This window comes from Myxine glutinosa, chromosome 1, assembly GCF_964187855.1.
Source record: "Myxine glutinosa chromosome 1, kmMyxGlut1.1, whole genome shotgun sequence".
In the NCBI taxonomy this organism is placed as follows: Eukaryota; Metazoa; Chordata; class Myxini; order Myxiniformes; family Myxinidae; genus Myxine; species Myxine glutinosa.
The window spans coordinates 328,148,949-328,166,694 of record NC_136261.1 but is presented as its reverse complement, the minus strand read 5'-3'; the positions used below and the strand labels follow the sequence as shown (position 1 = coordinate 328,166,694).

The window sequence follows — 17,746 nt, the reverse complement described above, 5'->3', positions numbered from 1 at the left end:
CGGTCCCCGGTGTGCGTCGTGCCGGATAAAAACGTACTACGCAGTGCGAAGTGTTGGGGGGACGTGGGGTTGGGGGCAGCCATGGTGGGATGTGGGCACGGGGGCAAATCTCCTGGCGGCCTCCTGGAGGACTGAGCGTTGGCGAGCCATGGACCAGGGGCCGGTGGCGTCAGGGATGAATTCGCCCGGCACGCGCAGTGGCTGGCCGTAGACCAGCTCGGTGGTGGAAGCCTGGAGGTCCTCTTTAGGGGCCGTTCGGAGGCCCAATAGGACCCACGGGAGCCTGTCGGCCCAACCGTCGTCCTGGAGGCTGGCCCTGAGAGCGGCCTTCAGCGAGTGGTGGAACCGCTCGCACAAGCCGTTGGCTTGGGGGTGGTAGGCCGTGGTGCGGTGAAGCTTGACCCCCAAGGCCTGGGCGACCGCGCCCCAAAGCTCGGAGGTGAATTGCGGGCCTCTGTCGGAGGAGATGTCCGAGGGTGTGCCAAAACGGGCAATCCAAGTGCCAACGAAGGCCTGCGCCACGTCGGCGGATGTTGTTGATGCCAGCGGGACGGCCTCCGGCCACCTGGTGGTCCTGTCCACCATCGTGAGGAGGTGGGTGAAGCCCCGCGAGGAGGGAAGGGGTCCCACCAGGTCCACAGTGACGTGGTCGAAGCGCCGCGCGGGCACGTCGAATGGTGCCAACGGGGCCTGGGTGTGCCGGTGGACCTTCGCGTGCTGGCAGGCGACACAGGCATTGGCCCAGTCGCGGACGTCTTTACGGAGCCCGTGCCAGACTAATTTCGCTGCCACAAGCTTCTGTGATGCTTTCCGGCCCGGGTGGGAAAGGCCGTGGAGGGCGTCAAAAATGTGCCGCTGCCATCCGGTGGGCACGATGGGGCGAGGTTGGCCCAGGGAAACATCGCACAGGAGAACTGTGCCTGTGTCCTCGAAGGGGACGTCGGCCAACCGCAGGCCTGTGTCCGCTGTCCGGAGGGCTTGCACCGTGGGGTCGGCGGTCTGGTCGGCCGCCATGCGGGCGAAGTCCACACCCAGGTGGACGGCGTTCGCGCCGGACCGGGAGAGGCAATCGGCCACAGCATTGTCCTTGCCCGCAACGTGCCGGATGTCCATCGTAAATTCGGACACGGCGGAGAGGTGACGCTGCTGGCGGGCCGACCACGGCTCCGTAACCTTGGCTATGGCGAAGACCAGGGGTTTGTGGTCCACAAACGCCGTGAACGGACGGCCCTCCAAAAGATGGCGGAAGTGGCGAACCGCCAGGTAAAGGCCGAGGAGCTCGCGGTTGAAAGTGCTATACTTGCGCTCGTTAGGTCGAAGCTGCCGGCTGAAGAAGGCCAGCGGTTGCCAAGCCCCGTTCACCCACTGTTCATGCACGGCGCCCACCGCGTAGTCGGAAGCATCCGTGGTGAGGGCGATGGGTGCGTCGAGTGCCGGGTGTGCCAGCATGGTCGCGTTGGCGAGGGCCAGCTTAGCGCCCGTGAATGCTGCGTCCATCTCTGTGGTCCAGGCGACGTCGTGCTTGGCCGGCTTGCCCCGGAGGGCTTCGTACAGGGGCGCATGAGTTGGGCGGCGCGAGGCACGAACCGGTGGTAAAAATTTACCATTCCCAAAAGTTCCTGTAGGGCCTTGATGGAGCAGGGGTGCGGGAAACTTGTGACTGCCTCCACCTTGGTAGGCAGCGGGATTACCCCGCGCTTCGTGATGCGGTGCCCCAGGATGTCGACGGCCGTTACGCCAAACTGGCATTTCGCCGGGTTGATGATGAGGCCGTGCTGGACGAGGCGCTCAAAAAGCGTGCGGAGGTGGACCAGGTGCTCCGCCCGGGAAGTGCTGGCGATGAGAATGTCATCCAGGTAGACGAACAGAAAGGTGAGATCGCGCAGCACACTGTCCATCAGCCGCTGGAAGGCCTGGGCCGCGTTCTTAAGGCCGAACGGCATTCAGAGGAACTCGAAGAGGCCAAAACATGTAATTACAGCCGTCTTTGGAACGTCGGCCGGCCGGACAGGTACCTGGTGGTAGCCCCGAATAAGGTCGACCTTGGAGAAGATCACCCGCCCCGCCAAACGGGCGGAAAAGTCCTGTATGTGTGGTATCGGGTACCGGTCGGGGGTGGTGGCGTCGTTGAGGTGGCGCGATGGTCGCCATCCGCACCCGGTTTGGGCGCGATGTGCAGGGGCAAGGCCCACGCGCTATTCGAGCGTCGCACAATGCCCAATCACTCCAGCGTGTCGAATTCCGCCTTCGCTACGGCGAGTTTGGCCAGGTCGAGGCGGCGAGCCCTGGCCTAGACCGGTGGACCTGTGGTCGGGATGTGGTGTTCGACGCCGTGCTTGACGGCGACGGCCGAAAACGTCGGCTGCGTGAGGGCGGGAAACTCGGCGAGTGGGCGGGTGAAATCGTCCACGGCCGGGAGCGCGCAGGCTAGCTTGGTCGGAGCGGAGCTGCTCAATGAGCAAGCGAGCGAGCTGAAGGTCTCCGCATTGATGAGCCGACGCCATTTGACGTCGACCAAAAGCCCGTGCGCGCAAAGAAAATCTGCACCCAGCAAGGCCATGGGCACGTTCGCCGTGATGAAGTCCCACCTGAAGCACTGGCCCCCGAAGCAGAATGCGACGCTACGCGAACCGAAGGTGCGGATGGAGGAGCCGTTTGCGGCGACCAAGGCGGGCCCGCACAGCACGGCCTGTTTGTCCTGCACCGAGGCGGGTATCACGCTCAGCTGCGCACCGGTGTCACACAAAAAACGCCGCCCGGACTCTGTGTCCGTGATAAACAGAAGGCTGCCTGAATGGCCGACACTCATGGCAGGCAGCGAGCGCCGGCCTGGTCGTTTCCCGACCCGCCGAAAGTGCACGGTGGGCGGCACGTTCTGGCCTTCTGCCCGAACCTGGCGTGGTAATAGCACATGGTCCGCTCTGGTAGTGGTGGAGGCTCCGGCGGTCGCGTCGGGTTCGGTCGACGGGGCGTCGCGGCGGCCATCAGTGGCGCGGACTCGGCCGGTGGTGTCGCCGGTCGTGGCGCGGGCGTTGCCTCGGTCGGCCCAGGGTTCCAGGTGGCTGCTCCGACATGTCGCCTGGCCGAGAAAAATTTATCGGCCTCCTTGGCCAGGGCGCGAGGGTCCGTGATGGGCGAATTAGCCAAAGCTAACCGTACCTGCCCGGGTAGCCGCCGGAGGAACAGCTCGCGGAAGAGGAAGTCCGGGCTGTGGTCACCGAGAATAGCAAGCATGTGGTCCATGCATTCAGATGGACGGGCCTCGCCCAGCTCCGGGAGGTCGAGTAGTTGTCGTGCACGTTCGGTCTCCGTGAGTCCAAACACACCGAGGAGTAGGCCTTTGAGTGCGCCGTATTTGTCGGCGTCCGGCGGGTGCTGTAGGAAGCTCAGGACCCGGGCAGCGGCGGAGGCGTTGAGCGCGGAGACCACATGGTGGTAGCGCGTCGTGTCCTCCGTAATTTTCCGCAGGGCGAAATGAGAAACCGCTTGAGCAAACCAAACGGCCGCATGCGACTCCCAAAAGCCCGGGAGCTTCAAAGCTACAGCTGACTCCATCGCCGTGTTCTTAGAAAGGGGTCACCAATTGTGGGAGCTGTGCTCGCACGAATAAGCCAGACAAAATGGATGACACAGGAACGAAGTTTCACCAAGCTATTTATTGTAGCTCAACACGAAAGAACTCAAAAGCACTGAATCAGCCCATCGAACGGGCGGCAATTTATAAGGCAAACTCAACACACAAAAAGCCACGCCTCTCAGGCGGGGCGTGGTATGCAAATAGGTAAGCCACGCCTCTGAACGGGGCGTGGTATGCAAGACAAGCGTTCGCCCGGGAAAGGCAAGTCTGGACACGCCCGGGCGAGTCCGGACAAGTGACCGCTCGCCGGTTACGTCATCGGCCGGTGCAAGGTAATTGTGTCATGCTTCCGGTAACCGCTACAGTGGGATGATTTCCCTTGGGATAAGGAAGAATTGATTAGTTTTTGGTGAAGCTCAGGATATTATTCTGGATCCAGGAATGTTTTGAAGGATTATTTACCAATGGAAGATAGGGCTCCAACTTGACCCACGGTGGGAGTATGCACCCTACTGAGTGGCGTTCTAGTTATTATTACTCCCGCCAGGGAGTAATGCATTTGATCATGTCCGTGTGTGTGTGTGCGCGTGTGTGTTCGTGTGTTTGTGAACAAGATATCTGGAAAAGTTCTGAACGGATTTGGATGAAAGTTGGTGGGATGATTGCTCTTGGGATAAGGAAGAATTGATTAGTTTTTGGTGAAGCTCAGGATATTATTCCAGATCCAGGAATTTTTTGAAGAATGTTTTACCATTGGAAGATAGGGCTCAGCAGCGGCCACCCACGGCGGGAGTATGCGCTCTACTGAATGGCGTTCTAGTTCCCCAATGCTGTCAAAGCAATTAGCTCACGATACGCCAAACGTGAGTGGAATGTAACAATCCCAAAGTCCATGCACGAATCCCCACGCGGGGTGAAGGCGGACGTCGTGCAGAATGACACGAACAGGCAGTTATCAGCGCGGCTGCGAACAAGGAGTTACAAGGTGAGAGGTCGATATGGGAATTGAGCCGATATGGGAACCAATGGCAATCCACACGATGAGGTCGATATGGAAATCCCAACGACAAACAGGATGCACCAGGCGGACGGTCTCCTCGAGGGAAAATGGCGGATCGGCCTATAATGGAGGCGCTTGCTTTCCCTCCAACAATAACTCACACTTGGTGATAAAATCTGAGACGCAATATGTGACGATGTCGCGGGCAATCCATTTCCGGGGAAGCCTCAACTCATTCGCGACCAATATCAAAAAAGTCCGCTCACAGCCTCGATGCGACTCAGAGGCCAGAGCTGTCTCCTCCTCATGGCCGTCTCCTCCTCTCCCCTCTTCCGGTTTCTTTGCAGCGTTTTCCTTTTTCCTTCACAAACATAAATTTTTACCTTTTACTAAAGTCATCTCCATTTCACACAAAAATCTTAACAACAATATTACCTGAAATTAAAAATTCTACAAGTACATAATAACAACAAAGGTGGAAGTGTCGAATCCGTAACATATTATACATGGGTCAGTTTCCACACTTTTTCCCTTACATTGTAGCGGCTGCCGCTGGGTTTTCACAATCGCCTTGCACCTATCAAGGACGCGGAGCGATCACCATGCCGGGCTCGTCCAGGACGCCCGGGCAGGCCCGCGCTCAACTTGCCAGGCCTCGGTCGGGACGCCCGGGCATGCCCGGGCATGCCCGGGCAGGCTCGCCCTCAACTTGCCAGGCCGCAGCCAGGACGCTGGGCCACGCCCCCTGGCGCCGGGCCTGGGGCAAACCCCCTGGGATAATAGATATATATTGCTGACCGATAAACGGGTTTTCAGAGTGCCTGAGTGTTTGATTTCATTAAAGCAACTCGGATGAATTCTAGCTTTTTGTCGCGTCCATTCTTCCGATCGACGTGGGAGCCCCAGCTCCTTCATTGGTGACCTATCGACATGGACACGGCAGTCGCCCTTAAACTGCCTACCTTCTGGGAGGCTCACGCGGCGGTTTGGTTCGCGCAGGCGGAGTCCCTGTTCGCCCTGCGAGGCGTCATGGCCGACGACACCCGCTTCCACCATGTGGTAGCTGCGCTCGGGTCGGCTACCGCGGCCCGCGCCCTGAGCCTCCTCGAAAGCCCGCCAGCCGCTGACAAATACGGCGCGATTAAGAAGCTGCTCCTCGATGCTTTCGCCCTCCCATCGGCGGAACGCGCACGGCACCTGCTCGAACTGCCTGAGCTCGGCGACACGCGCCCTTCCGAGCGAATGGACTACATGCTTTCACTGCTCGGCGAGCACTCTCCGGCATTCCTGTTCCGGGAGCTGTTCCTCCGTCAGCTGCCTAACCCGGTACGCCTCGCCCTGGCAAGCACGACGATCACAGATCCCCGGGCCCTTGCCAGAGAAGCCGACAAGATCTCCGCCGCAGGACAGCGCATCGCAGCGGCGACATGGGACCCACCGCCGTCCGACGCAACACCCATGGCGCCCGAGCACCCGGCACGGTCGACGGCCGAACTGCCGACGCAATTGGCGGCCGCTCTACCGAGCCGACCACCTCCAGCACGACGACCGAGGCCTCCACCTGACCAAGCGTGGTGTTACTATCATGCCAGGTTCGGACAGAAGGCCCGGACATGCCGACCCCCGTGCACCTTCGGCAGGCCGGGAAACGGCCGGGCCGGCGTTCATTACCAGCCATGAGCGCCGGCCACACGGGCAACTTACTGTTCATCACGGATAAAGCGTCCGGACGGCGCTTCCTGTGCGACACCGGCGCCCAACTGAGCGTCATACCCGCCTCTGACCAGGACAGGCAATCCGCGGTTTGCGGCCCCTCCTTGGTTGCGGCCAACGGATCGACTATCCGCACCTTCGGCCCGCGCAACGTCACCCTCTGCTTCGGCGGCCAACGCTTTGCTTGGACGTTTGTAACCGCCAACGTGCCCATGGCTCTGCTAGGCGCCGACTTCCTCTGCGCACACGGACTGCTGGTGGACGTCCAACGGCGTCGTTTAATCAACGCTGAAACCTTCAGCTCCCTGGTATGCACATTGAGCAGCTCCGCGCCGACCGAGCTGGCATGCACCGTCCCGGCGGCGAACGAGTTTGCTCGCCTGCTCACGGAGTTCCCGGCCCTCACGCGGCCGACGTTTTCGGCCGTCGCAGTACGGCATGGGATCGAGCACCACATACCAACCACGGGCCCGCCGGTCTACGCCAGGGCCCGCCGCCTCGACCCAGCCAAGCTCGCCGTAGCGAAGGCCGAATTCGACGCGTTGGAGCACCTCGGCATCGTGCGGCGCTCCGATAGCACGTGGGCCTCGCCACTGCACATCGTGCCAAAGCCGGGGGGTGGATGGCGCCCGTGTGGCGACTACCGCCGTCTCAATGACGCTACCACCCCCGACAGGTACCCGATCCCGCATATCCAAGACTTCTCCGCCCGTCTGGCGGGACGGGTCATTTTTTCGAAAATTGATCTCATACGGGGATATCACCAGGTACCTGTCAGGGCGGCCGACGTCCCTAAAACGGCAGTCATCACGCCGTTCGGCTTATTCGAATTCTTGCGGATGCCGTTTGGTCTCAAGAACGCGGCTCAGGCGTTCCAGCGCTTGATGGACGGCGTGCTGCGTGACCTGCCGTTCCTTTTCGTTTACCTGGACGACATCCTCGTCGCCAGCACGTCCCGGGCCGAGCACCTCCTCCACCTCCGAACACTGTTCGGGCGCCTCAGCGAGCACGGCCTCATCGTCAACCCGGCCAAATGCCACTTCGGCACGACGGCCGTTGATTTTTTGGGCCACCACATCACCAAGAACGGGGCCGTGCCGCTGCCAACCAAGGTCGAGGCCATCACCACGTTCCCGCGTCCCCGCACCATAAAGGCCCTGCAGGAATTCCTGGGAATGGTGAATTTTTATCACCGCTTCGTGCCCCGCGCTGCTCAACTCATGCGGCCCCTCTACGAAGCCCTCCGGGGCAAGCCGGCCAAGCACGACATCGCCTGGTCCGCAGCAATGGATGCGGCCTTCCAACACTCAAAGCGGGCCCTCGCCGACGCAACACTGCTCGCTCACCCGGTGCTCAACGCTCCCATCGCCCTCACCACGGATGCCTCCGACTACGCGGTGGGCGCCGTACATGAGCAATGGGTGAACGGGGTTTGGCAGCCACTCGCTTTTTTCAGCCGGCAGCTCCGGCCGAACGAGCTCAAATACAGCACGTTTGACCGGGAGCTCCTCGGTCTACACCTGGCCGTCCGCCATTTCCGCCACCTCCTGGAGGGCCGACCTTTCACGGCGTTCGTCGACCACAAGCCGTTGGTTTACGCCATGGCCAAGGTCACGGAGCCATGGTCGGCCCGCCAACAGCGCCACCTCTCCGCCGTGTCGGAGTTTACCACGGACATCCGGCACGTCGCCGGCAAAAACAACGCCGTGGCCGACTGTCTTTCCCGGGCCAGCGCGAACGCGGTACACCTGGGCGTGGATTTTGCACTTATGGCGGCGGACCAAACCACCGACACCACGGTGCAAGCCCTCCGGGCGGCGGACACGGGCCTCCGCCTGGCCGACATCCCCTGCGCGGACACTGTCCTGCTCTGCGACGTCTCCCAAGGCCAGCCTCGCCCCATCGTGCCCGTCACCTGGCAACGCCGCATCTTCGCCTCCCTCCACGGCCTTTCCCACCCGGGCCGGAAAGCTTCCCAGAAGCTGGTGTCGGCGCGTTTCGTCTGGCACGGCCTTCGTCGGGACGTCCGCGATTGGACCAGCACCTGCACGGCCTGCCAACGGGCCAAGGTCCACCGACACACCCAGGCCCCGCTGGCACCTTTCACCGTGCCCGAACGACGTTTCGACCACGTCAACGTGGATCTGGTGGGCCCCCTCCCCCCGTCACGGGGGTTCACACACCTGCTCACCATGGTGGACAGGACCACCAGGTGGCCGGAGGCCGTTCCCCTCGTCTCCACCACCACCGCCGACGTGGCGCAGGCTTTCATCGCCACCTGGGTCGCCCGCTTCGGCGCACCGGCGGACATCTCGTCAGACCGCGGACCACAGTTCACCTCCGAGCTGTGGGGCGCGGTCGCCCGCAACCTGGGGGTCAAGCTCCACCGTACTATGGCCTACCACCCCCGAGCAAACGGGTTGTGCGAGCGATTCCACCGCTCCATGAAGGCCGTGCTCATGGCCGGCCTTCAAGACGGCGGTTGGGCCGACCGGCTGCCGTGGGTCCTTTTGGGCCTTCGCACGGCCCCCAAGGAGGACCTCCAGGCATCCACCGCCGAGCTTGTCTATGGCCAGGTGCTACGCGTCCCGGGCGAATTCGTGCCCGACGCTACCAGTCCCTGGTCCGCAGCTCACCAGCGCTCGGACCTCCAGGAGGCCGCCCGACGGTTTGCCCCCGTGCCAACATCCCACCACGGTGACCCCCAGTCCTACGTCCCCCCAGCACTCCGCACAGCGGAGTTTGTTTTTGTGCGTCACGACGCACATCGGTGGCCACTCCAGCCGCCGTACGACGGGCCCTTCCGGGTGCTGCGACGGGACGACAAGTCGTTCGTCATCGACATCGGCGGCAGGTCGGACCGGATTGCAGTGGACCGCCTCAAGCCGGCGCACGTGGACGTCGACCACCCACCACGGGTGGCCCTTCCGCCGCGGCGAGGCCGCCCCCCGTCCACGGTGCCCCCCACTCGACCGCCCACCACCTCACCGGACCCCCTCCCACGACCCGCCAGGGGTCGCTTCGGCCGGGTCATCAGGACCCCCCTCAAATTGACCCTGCCGGTGCAAGTCGATTCTGGGGGGACGTGTGTAGCGGCTGCCGCTGGGTTTTCACAATCGCCTTGCACCTATCAAGGACGCGGAGCGATCACCATGCCGGGCTCGTCCAGGACGCCCGGGCAGGCCCGCGCTCAACTTGCCAGGCCTCGGTCGGGACGCCCGGGCATGCCCGGGCATGCCCGGGCAGGCTCGCCCTCAACTTGCCAGGCCGCAGCCAGGACGCTGGGCCACGCCCCCTGGCGCCGGGCCTGGGGCAAACCCCCTGGGATAATAGATATATATTGCTGACCGATAAACGGGTTTTCAGAGTGCCTGAGTGTTTGATTTCATTAAAGCAACTCGGATGAATTCTAGCTTTTTGTCGCGTCCATTCTTCCGATCGACGTGGGAGCCCCAGCTCCTTCAACATATTGAATGAAACTTGGTACATGGCTTTATTGGCGCTGAGGAAGCGCCTTCAGCGATTGACTTCCAGCCAGTGTAACGCTAATTCCTGTCACAGGAATTCTGAGATCATATAAGTGGGCGTGGCAGTTCCTGATTGGTTCGTGTTGGGGAACGCCTTCTCGCTGCCGACGTGACGTAAATTCGCGCACGCGCACTGGTGATTGGCGCTGAGGAAGCGCCTCTAGCGAATGACTTCCAGCCAGTGTAACGCTAATTCCTGTCACAGGAATTCTGAGATCATATAAGTGGGCGTGGCAGTTCCTGATTGGTTCGTGTTGGGGAACGCCTTCTCGCTGCCGACGTGACGTAAATTCGCGCACGCGCACTGGTGAAGCTTACTCGATCTTACTCGATCCCATATTACATGTACTTTCATTGCATACAAATTATACTTCCTCCTAGAAATTCCATGCCCGAACCTCAGCGCAATCCAAGAGGATTGACTTGTTATAATATGGTACAGAAACTGCAACTTATACTGCAGTTTTGCATATCTAAAACTAGAACGGCACTCAGTTGAGAGCATATCCTGGTTGGCCATATCACTCAATGGTGAAGAATCACTTAAAAATTCGACTAGCTGGATCCGGATCAGGATCTTCACCAAAATCAAATCGATTCTTCCTTGTAACACACAAAACCTGTCCACAAAGGTTCGTCCAAATCCGTCCATAACTTTTTGAGATATCCTGCTATGTGTCGTTTTTAGCCCAATTTCCCAATGGTGAAGAATCACTTAAAAAAAAAAAAATTCTCATATCCGAATCCATATTCAGATCTTCACCAAAATCGAATCTTCCTTGTCAGACACCCAACCGGGCCACCAAATTTCGTCCGAATCCGTCCACAACATTTTGAGATATTTTGTTCACAAAAATTACAGATAGGGGTGAAAACATAACCTCCCTCCATCCACCTTTGGTGGCGGAGGTAACAATTGGTCCTACTGTACATGACTCACAATTGCTGATTCCTTGGAAGTTGGAACAATCAAGAACATTCATTGGGACCAGTAGGAAGATGTTTTACAAAGCAATTCTCCCTCTTGTTTATTTCACTCTTCATGTAGTAACTCTTTGTCGCCGCTGCTGACACAATAAATTAGTTGTGGGAAAAGTTGTCACAAGAGGATCGAGTAAAACTGAAAACGAGGGCCCGGACAGCATTTGCTCGGGTACTAAGATGGCATTGTTTCCATGGAGACCGCCAACTTGTTAAGTAAGCGGTGCCAAGCACTCCGTTCCGTTGGAGTGCTTGCTCGAGCGATTTGAATGACACCAGCGAATGAGTTGAAACCTGGTGGTTGTACTCGATGGGTGCACGCCTGCACGGGAAAGTTTTTGGCGGTCATTTTATTTTTCATAGTCCCGTCCCGTGGGTTCGGTTGGGGGGAATAGGGAGAGGACCCCAAATCTCTCTCTGTAAATAGGTGTGGAATAGCGCCGCTCCCGGTGGGAGGGCATGGACATTTGGAACTCGTCCGTGATTCTGTAGTACCGGTAATTATCCTATCCGTAAGGACGGGTTCTTTGTCAGTTATTCTAAACCAAATTAAGGCTAATAGACAGTGGGCCCAGAAATCAATATCCCTTCAGATTTGTGATACCATGACCTACATCTGGGGTGGGAGGGAAAATGGTGGCAAATGATAGCCTATAGGGCCGAGAACAACATATAAGGGGCGACAAATGTTACTACTTTACTTTGATTTTATCTATATATTAAAGTAGTAAGTGGCAGTTTTCTATCCATCTGTTCCTCTCTTTTCGCCTATTGGTTGAACAGCTGGCCTAGCTCCACCCACAACGACGTCATTAGTAATAAGGCTGACCACTTACCGGCCTCTTTATTTTCATGCAGTTCAGGCCGAACACATCTGCGCACCTGTCATATTAACAATCGCCATGCCCTACATTGACATTGCTAAAACATAAACTTCCGGGAGCATGCGATACAGCGCTTCGTTGCCTATACACCGCCAATAAAGGGAGGATTTTTCAAATTCTGAGTCTTTGCCAGTTACTTTTCAAAGATAAAGGCACAAAAGGAAACAATGGAGTAGCGAGGTCTATCCATACACCGCCTAATGCATTACCCCCATTAAGATCTTTAATATGGGTAAAATAAACTTTTAAATAGTCATACAAATTGAGATCTGATATGATATATCAAATATTATTTTGTTTAGGGATACATTATTAATATTAACAAACTTGTGAATAAATTCGTTTTGATACTTTCCGCTTTCCGTTCTGTGGCAGCAAAGCGTGTGAAGAGTAAACGGCGGTGTGCGGGGGAAGTTTGAATGCGATGGCTCCATTTAAGGTAGAACCAGCAACATTTTCCCTTTATATTATACAACGTACGTTTGTTTATTCCGCAGCTCTCTATGTTTGCACATGTTGATGTTCGAGAGTTCCCGCTCGGATCGAGACAGGTATGAAGCAGGTTTCCTGTGATCGGTTCCTCGTTGACGATTCTCCAAACCACCCTTTATCTGGTCGGTGTTTTCCTTAAGTTTGTTTCTGCTCGGACCGAGTTCCAATGTCCACTTTGAAACTGTTGAATATTATTATTGCCGCCAGGGAGTAGTGTGTGTGTGTGTGTGTGTGTGTGTGTGTGTGTGTGTGTGTGTGTGTGTGTGTGTGTGTGTGTGTGTGTGTGTGTGTGTGTGTGTGTGTGTGTGTGTGTGATATATATATATATATATATATATATTGTTACGGACACGGCTAAAGATGTTGTGATGGGCCGAGCGGAATGGCCGCCGTGTTCGCACAGTTTACCCGATTACCCCCAACTCACCCGATTCCACTCGAACGTTGGCCAAATCGCGCTACGCTAAATCAATGATGGAAAGGACACAACGACTGGGATAAATGAAACGACGCAAGGGGTACAGTTCTCAAGACCTCCGGAGGAGGATATAATTAGTGGTGGAGAAAAGGGGTAGATTACAAGGTAATGAGGTAAAGACACAGAAGAGATAGGCACTTAGACACAATCTTATCTATCCCAGACAGACCACAGACAAACGGAACAAGACTGACTTACACAGGGATTGATGGCAGGGAAGGACAGGCAGTCGATAGCACAAGGTGCACCTTGGCTCAGGGACAGGATAACGCACGGTCCAGTCCAGAGATGCGGGGAGGTGTCACAGCGCTCGGAGGTGGCGTCCTTCTCTCTCCAAGCTCAGCGCGCATCTGACGTCACCTCCCGCTTTCTGCGCATGCTCAGCGGGGAGTGACACGCCCTCGGCTCGTTGGCTCCGCCCCAGATGGGATCGGTCCGCCGCTTCTATTGGGTGCGGGGGTTACCGGGCTCCGCCCTTGACGAGGAGCTGACAGCGAGCCCCTACCTGGTAACCCCGTCGAGCACATGCTCGATGGCGGCTCGTTGGAAAGGCATGGTGCACTCCCAACACCCCCTACCAACCAAGCCGGAGTGAGGACGCACACTCCCCGCGCCGCCGCCGTTGTTGTTGTTGTTGTTGTTGAACCGTGAGGAAGAGCTGCGGAGAGGTATTGGGAGGTCCTAAACTTCCTAACGGTGCCATACAATCACATTCTGGTGCAACGAAGAGTCAGAATTAATGGAAACGAGTCCTTAACTGACATAGACTAAGAATAACTAGCAAGATGTCCTATAGTTGTCTACGTGAGATGCGGTGGACCTGGATGCGACATTTAATGGGGGAAATAGGGGAAGGTCGGGTCTACAGAGTGTTGTTTACAGAAAATGGGACTAGGGAATGGGGGATTGGGGATAGTTGGGAAGTATTGAGGAAATAGGGGAATATTTACAAGCGGATATGGATGGATCCAAATCCCATATCCGCAACATTGCACCCTTCTCTACCTCGGGGCGGCCCGACCCGATAAATTTTTACCTACGTTAGTGTGGCACTCAGATGTAGTTCCCTCTACTATTAACTCAACCCTGAGTGCGACAGTTTTACAGATGTTCACAAATGAGTAAATATGTCCCCCTGCGACGTTGCACCCTTCTCCTCACAGAAACACACCCACAGGATAACCGAATCGCGGAAAGAATCCTCAAACTAAACATACAGCCGGTAGGGAGCATCATTTATACAAGACTACCCTGATATTTACACTACGATCCAGGACCTGTTCTTTGAGGAACACATGCAGATGTTATGCATAGAGAGAGCACGCATGCCAGCATCGATACACCAACCCACGAGTGCCCTGTGGCCCTACGGCCTTTAATAATGTGCAGAGCACCCCATCCAAGCACCAAAAGCACCACCCCATACACACAGTCAGCACCATCCGGTGCACCAATAAAGTGTTCAATAAAAAAGGCACAATCAAGTGTCCATGGTCGCCGGTGGTGTCGCAGCCGGCCGATGTTCTGCCGCTGGTCTTGCCTTCCTGGAGTGCACTTGGCCTTCTGGCTTCTTTAAAAATAAAGAAAGGCGCCGACCGCGTCCATTTCTAAATTGTGGCCGTCAGGGGGGCCAACTAAAAGTGGTTCACCTGTATGGCATAGGTGCCACGTTGACCCAGAGGTCCATCCACGGGTGGTGCTTGCCCGCAAAAGAACTGCGGTCCATGGTGGGCGGCCACAAAAATTGCGGTCCATATGGTGTATCGATCCAGGCAGCAAGCAGCGAAAGTACAGGCCCACAACTGCGGAGCCAGCACCTCTCTCTCCTCTCTCTCTGCCCCAAAGCCAGATCCTCGGAGGTGGGAGACAAAATAAGACAAGTGAGCAAGGTGGTAAGGGCGCAAAAGTGCACGCAATACAAGGTAATGCACACTGGGGGCACATGGGAACCAGGTGAGACAGGTACGTTCCTACCGTACGCCCCCCCCCCCCCACCAGGTAACCTACATTGCCCCTCCCTTACCCCTTACTGTATCCACAAAACACAACACTACCCATAAACATCTACTTTACACATCAACAAACGTCCCTACTGTCTTCCCCGTTCCTCCCATAAACCAAATTCGTCTTCTCTCCCTCCTAACCAATCAAATTTGCCATTTCCAACTCTCATCAAAATTTGCCATCTCCAACTCAACATCAAAATTTGCCATCACCAATTCATCATCAGTCCCTCCTAAGGAGGGAGAGATGGAATCACCCCAATGTCTCATCCACGTCGTGATGCGTCTCACAAATCCACACAGCAATTCTCATTTCCTGCAACACAAAACAAAGAAACACAGGTGTGGAGTCATCATCATCACCTCAGGTAAGTGGCTGCGTATGGTGCGACAGGTTCATCAATCCTAACTATTTCCTAAATGACTTTAACAACTTTACATTACCCGGGGTCTTTCCCTGCCAATCCATTGGCCAACTTACACTATGGGTTCTAAAAACCAATTCCCATTGACCAAACTGTGGTGCTTCTCAATTTGGGGTCTCACTCCCCCGATTCATCTCCCGGTGCCCTCGCACAATTTCTGGGCTGTGACGTGTAGCTCTCCCAGCAGGTCTACCCACCTGCACACCTCCACCACTGTAGTTGCCACCCGAGCTTACCTGCTCCTCACCCTAACCTAACTAACTGGGGAAGGCCCTCTCGCACTCTCACCCCCTCAGTGCCCTCTCTGGCACGGGCTGCCCGATCCACACCCGGGATCCTCAGGCACCCACTGACACTAACGGCTCCCAGAGCCCACCTGCGGCCTCACCTGGCCGACATCCTCACAGTGGTGGAGTGCCCAAACCAACTACACACACTAACAGGCTACACGCCCAGCCATTTCCACAACACTAATGCACCCATCCACAATACCATTCTGCAACCGCACCACAAATGCCAATATCCAACCACAATTTACCTATACCTTCTAACTATTCTTTAAACTACCCTCCCCAGGTACTCGTGAAAAGGGGTCCACTCTTCCCCCATCCACACCTTCGCACCATGCACACCACTCCGTACCACTTACTCCAACTCTCCACACCACTCATTCCAATACTCCATGTATTCCACACACCTGTACTTGCACACCTGTGCTCTCATACTTGGTGCCGCCTGCACCCTTCTCTCCCCCAAGCGCATTCGCGCTGATCCACAACACTCACTACTCCCTCACTGCTCCACACACCTGTCCAGTTCTCACACAGCATCATCTCATCTAACTACTCCCCTCTGAAACTTGCGCTTCCCAGTCGTCCCTTTAAACTATTGCGCTCCCTCGTCATTATCATCCACTCTAATCTACCTGCGTCCCCTCTACAGGTATCCTTGTCACTAACTAAACCTTAACGTCACCTAATGTCATCTTCTAGGGCCCTACACACAATATCCTAACCCACCCGGGCTAGTTTTCACTGCCATACACCCCATAATCTATAGCGCATTTGCCCCCATTTTGTGAGGGATGACAGAGTTGCCATCCCACCACATCGGGCATCTCCCACTACCAATTTTGCACATCAAATTTCAACAAATCAAAAATTTGCCAATCACTACTCATCATCTGCCAATCATTACTGCCAATCCTTTGCCAATCATCAAATTTTGTTTTTCTAATTTCGGGGCCAAAACACTATCCTCGTCATTACAGTCTACTTACTAGATCCTCTCGGTGCGCCAATTCCCTTCTAAAGCTCGGCTTCGTACAGCCGAGCAATGAATGCGGGTTGTTTTGTGCCAGCGGCTGGATGCGGCCGGCACTCGGTGCAGGGACGGGGGCTTACCCGGCCCGAGACCTCACGCACCACCTCGGCGTGGAGCCATCCAATGTCCCGATCTCGACCTGCCGGCACGTCTCAACAAAAAGTGGTCGCCATGACGACCCTTCCTATCGAGCTGCCCGCTCCGCCTAGTTGAGCACGGACGCGGCCGTTCCAAGCGAGGCCCAGCGTGGATCGCGTACGGCGGTCCTTTCGAACCCGCCGTGGCTCGGATCCCCGCTGGTTCTCGCGGCACGCGAAGCCCGGCACGCACCGAGGGCCCGATTCGGCTAAAAGTCGCTCTAACCGCTAACCCGGTTACCGTCGATGCCTCACCTGCATGCTCACACGCATACGCTACCCCTTTCTTGCTCATACATCCAGCCGTTTCCATGCTCCTCGTCGTACCTTCTCTAACACACCCAGGTACACTCATTCCACTCACAGCCTTGGTCACACACCTGACCACCGAACACTTTGGCACACATTCTTTGGTCGCACACCTCACCAACACACCTCTTCGCGCCCCTTCCTCGGTCACCTCCTCTGTGACAATCACAGGTGTGCTTTCACTCGCACACCCAACCACGTGCCTCACGACCAACTCAAGTGTGCATTCCCACACACGCTCTACCATTCCAGGTGTGCATCCTTCCATTCCAGGTGTACATCCTCGCTCACCTGTCACAACCAACTCACGCTCCGTGTCACTCTTACTACTCTCACCTCCACTCTTGACAGCGCACTCACCCTTACTCTTGACAGCGCACTCTTTCCTCATGCACCCGTCCGTTACACACCTTTCTCGCGCACACTCTTGCGCACACTCTCCCGTCACACCCTCTGTAACACTCACCACAGGCGTGCATTCTTCCTTACTTTTGACAGCGCACTCTTTCCCCAAGCACCTGTCCGTCACACATCTTTCTCGCACACCCTCTCCCGTTACATCCTCTGTAACACTCACCACAGGCGTACATTCTCCCTTTACACCCTCCGTAACACTCCTCACTACGCGCTTCCATGTGCTCCCTCGCACATGCGCTGCGACCGACTCACTCTCGACAGCACCCTCACTCCTTGGCACGCACTTTTTCCTCACACACCCCAGAGTCGGACTTTCTTGCACACCTCCTTTTTCGCACACCAGACCTGTCGCACACTTCACCAACAGCCTCTCACGAACACCCGGGTCCATCTCGACCCCCAAGCTTATTAAATCACCTGGCGCATCGAACGCACGACCATATTGGTCACCACTTACACCGGGTCCTCTTTCTCTTCGCT

General features: G+C 56.6%; 1 protein-coding gene across 6 annotated transcripts in view; it reads left to right on the top strand.

Moving 5' to 3' along the window:
* MTAP (methylthioadenosine phosphorylase) overlaps nucleotides 1–17,746 on the top strand; it is a 70,028-nt gene that overhangs the window by 25,013 nt on the left and 27,269 nt on the right. For 2 of the 6 annotated variants that reach the window (XM_078769732.1, XM_078769733.1), the window contains one exon: nucleotides 12,058–12,121. In XM_078769732.1, coding sequence (XP_078625858.1) covers nucleotides 12,107–12,121 — 15 coding nt within the window. In that variant the 5' untranslated portion in view covers nucleotides 12,058–12,106. Of the gene's footprint in view, nucleotides 1–11,060; nucleotides 11,296–11,638; nucleotides 11,915–12,057; nucleotides 12,234–17,746 lie in introns of those variants that run through there. The other 4 variants (XM_078769730.1, XM_078769731.1, XM_078769734.1 and 1 more) reach the window with 4 other exon arrangements.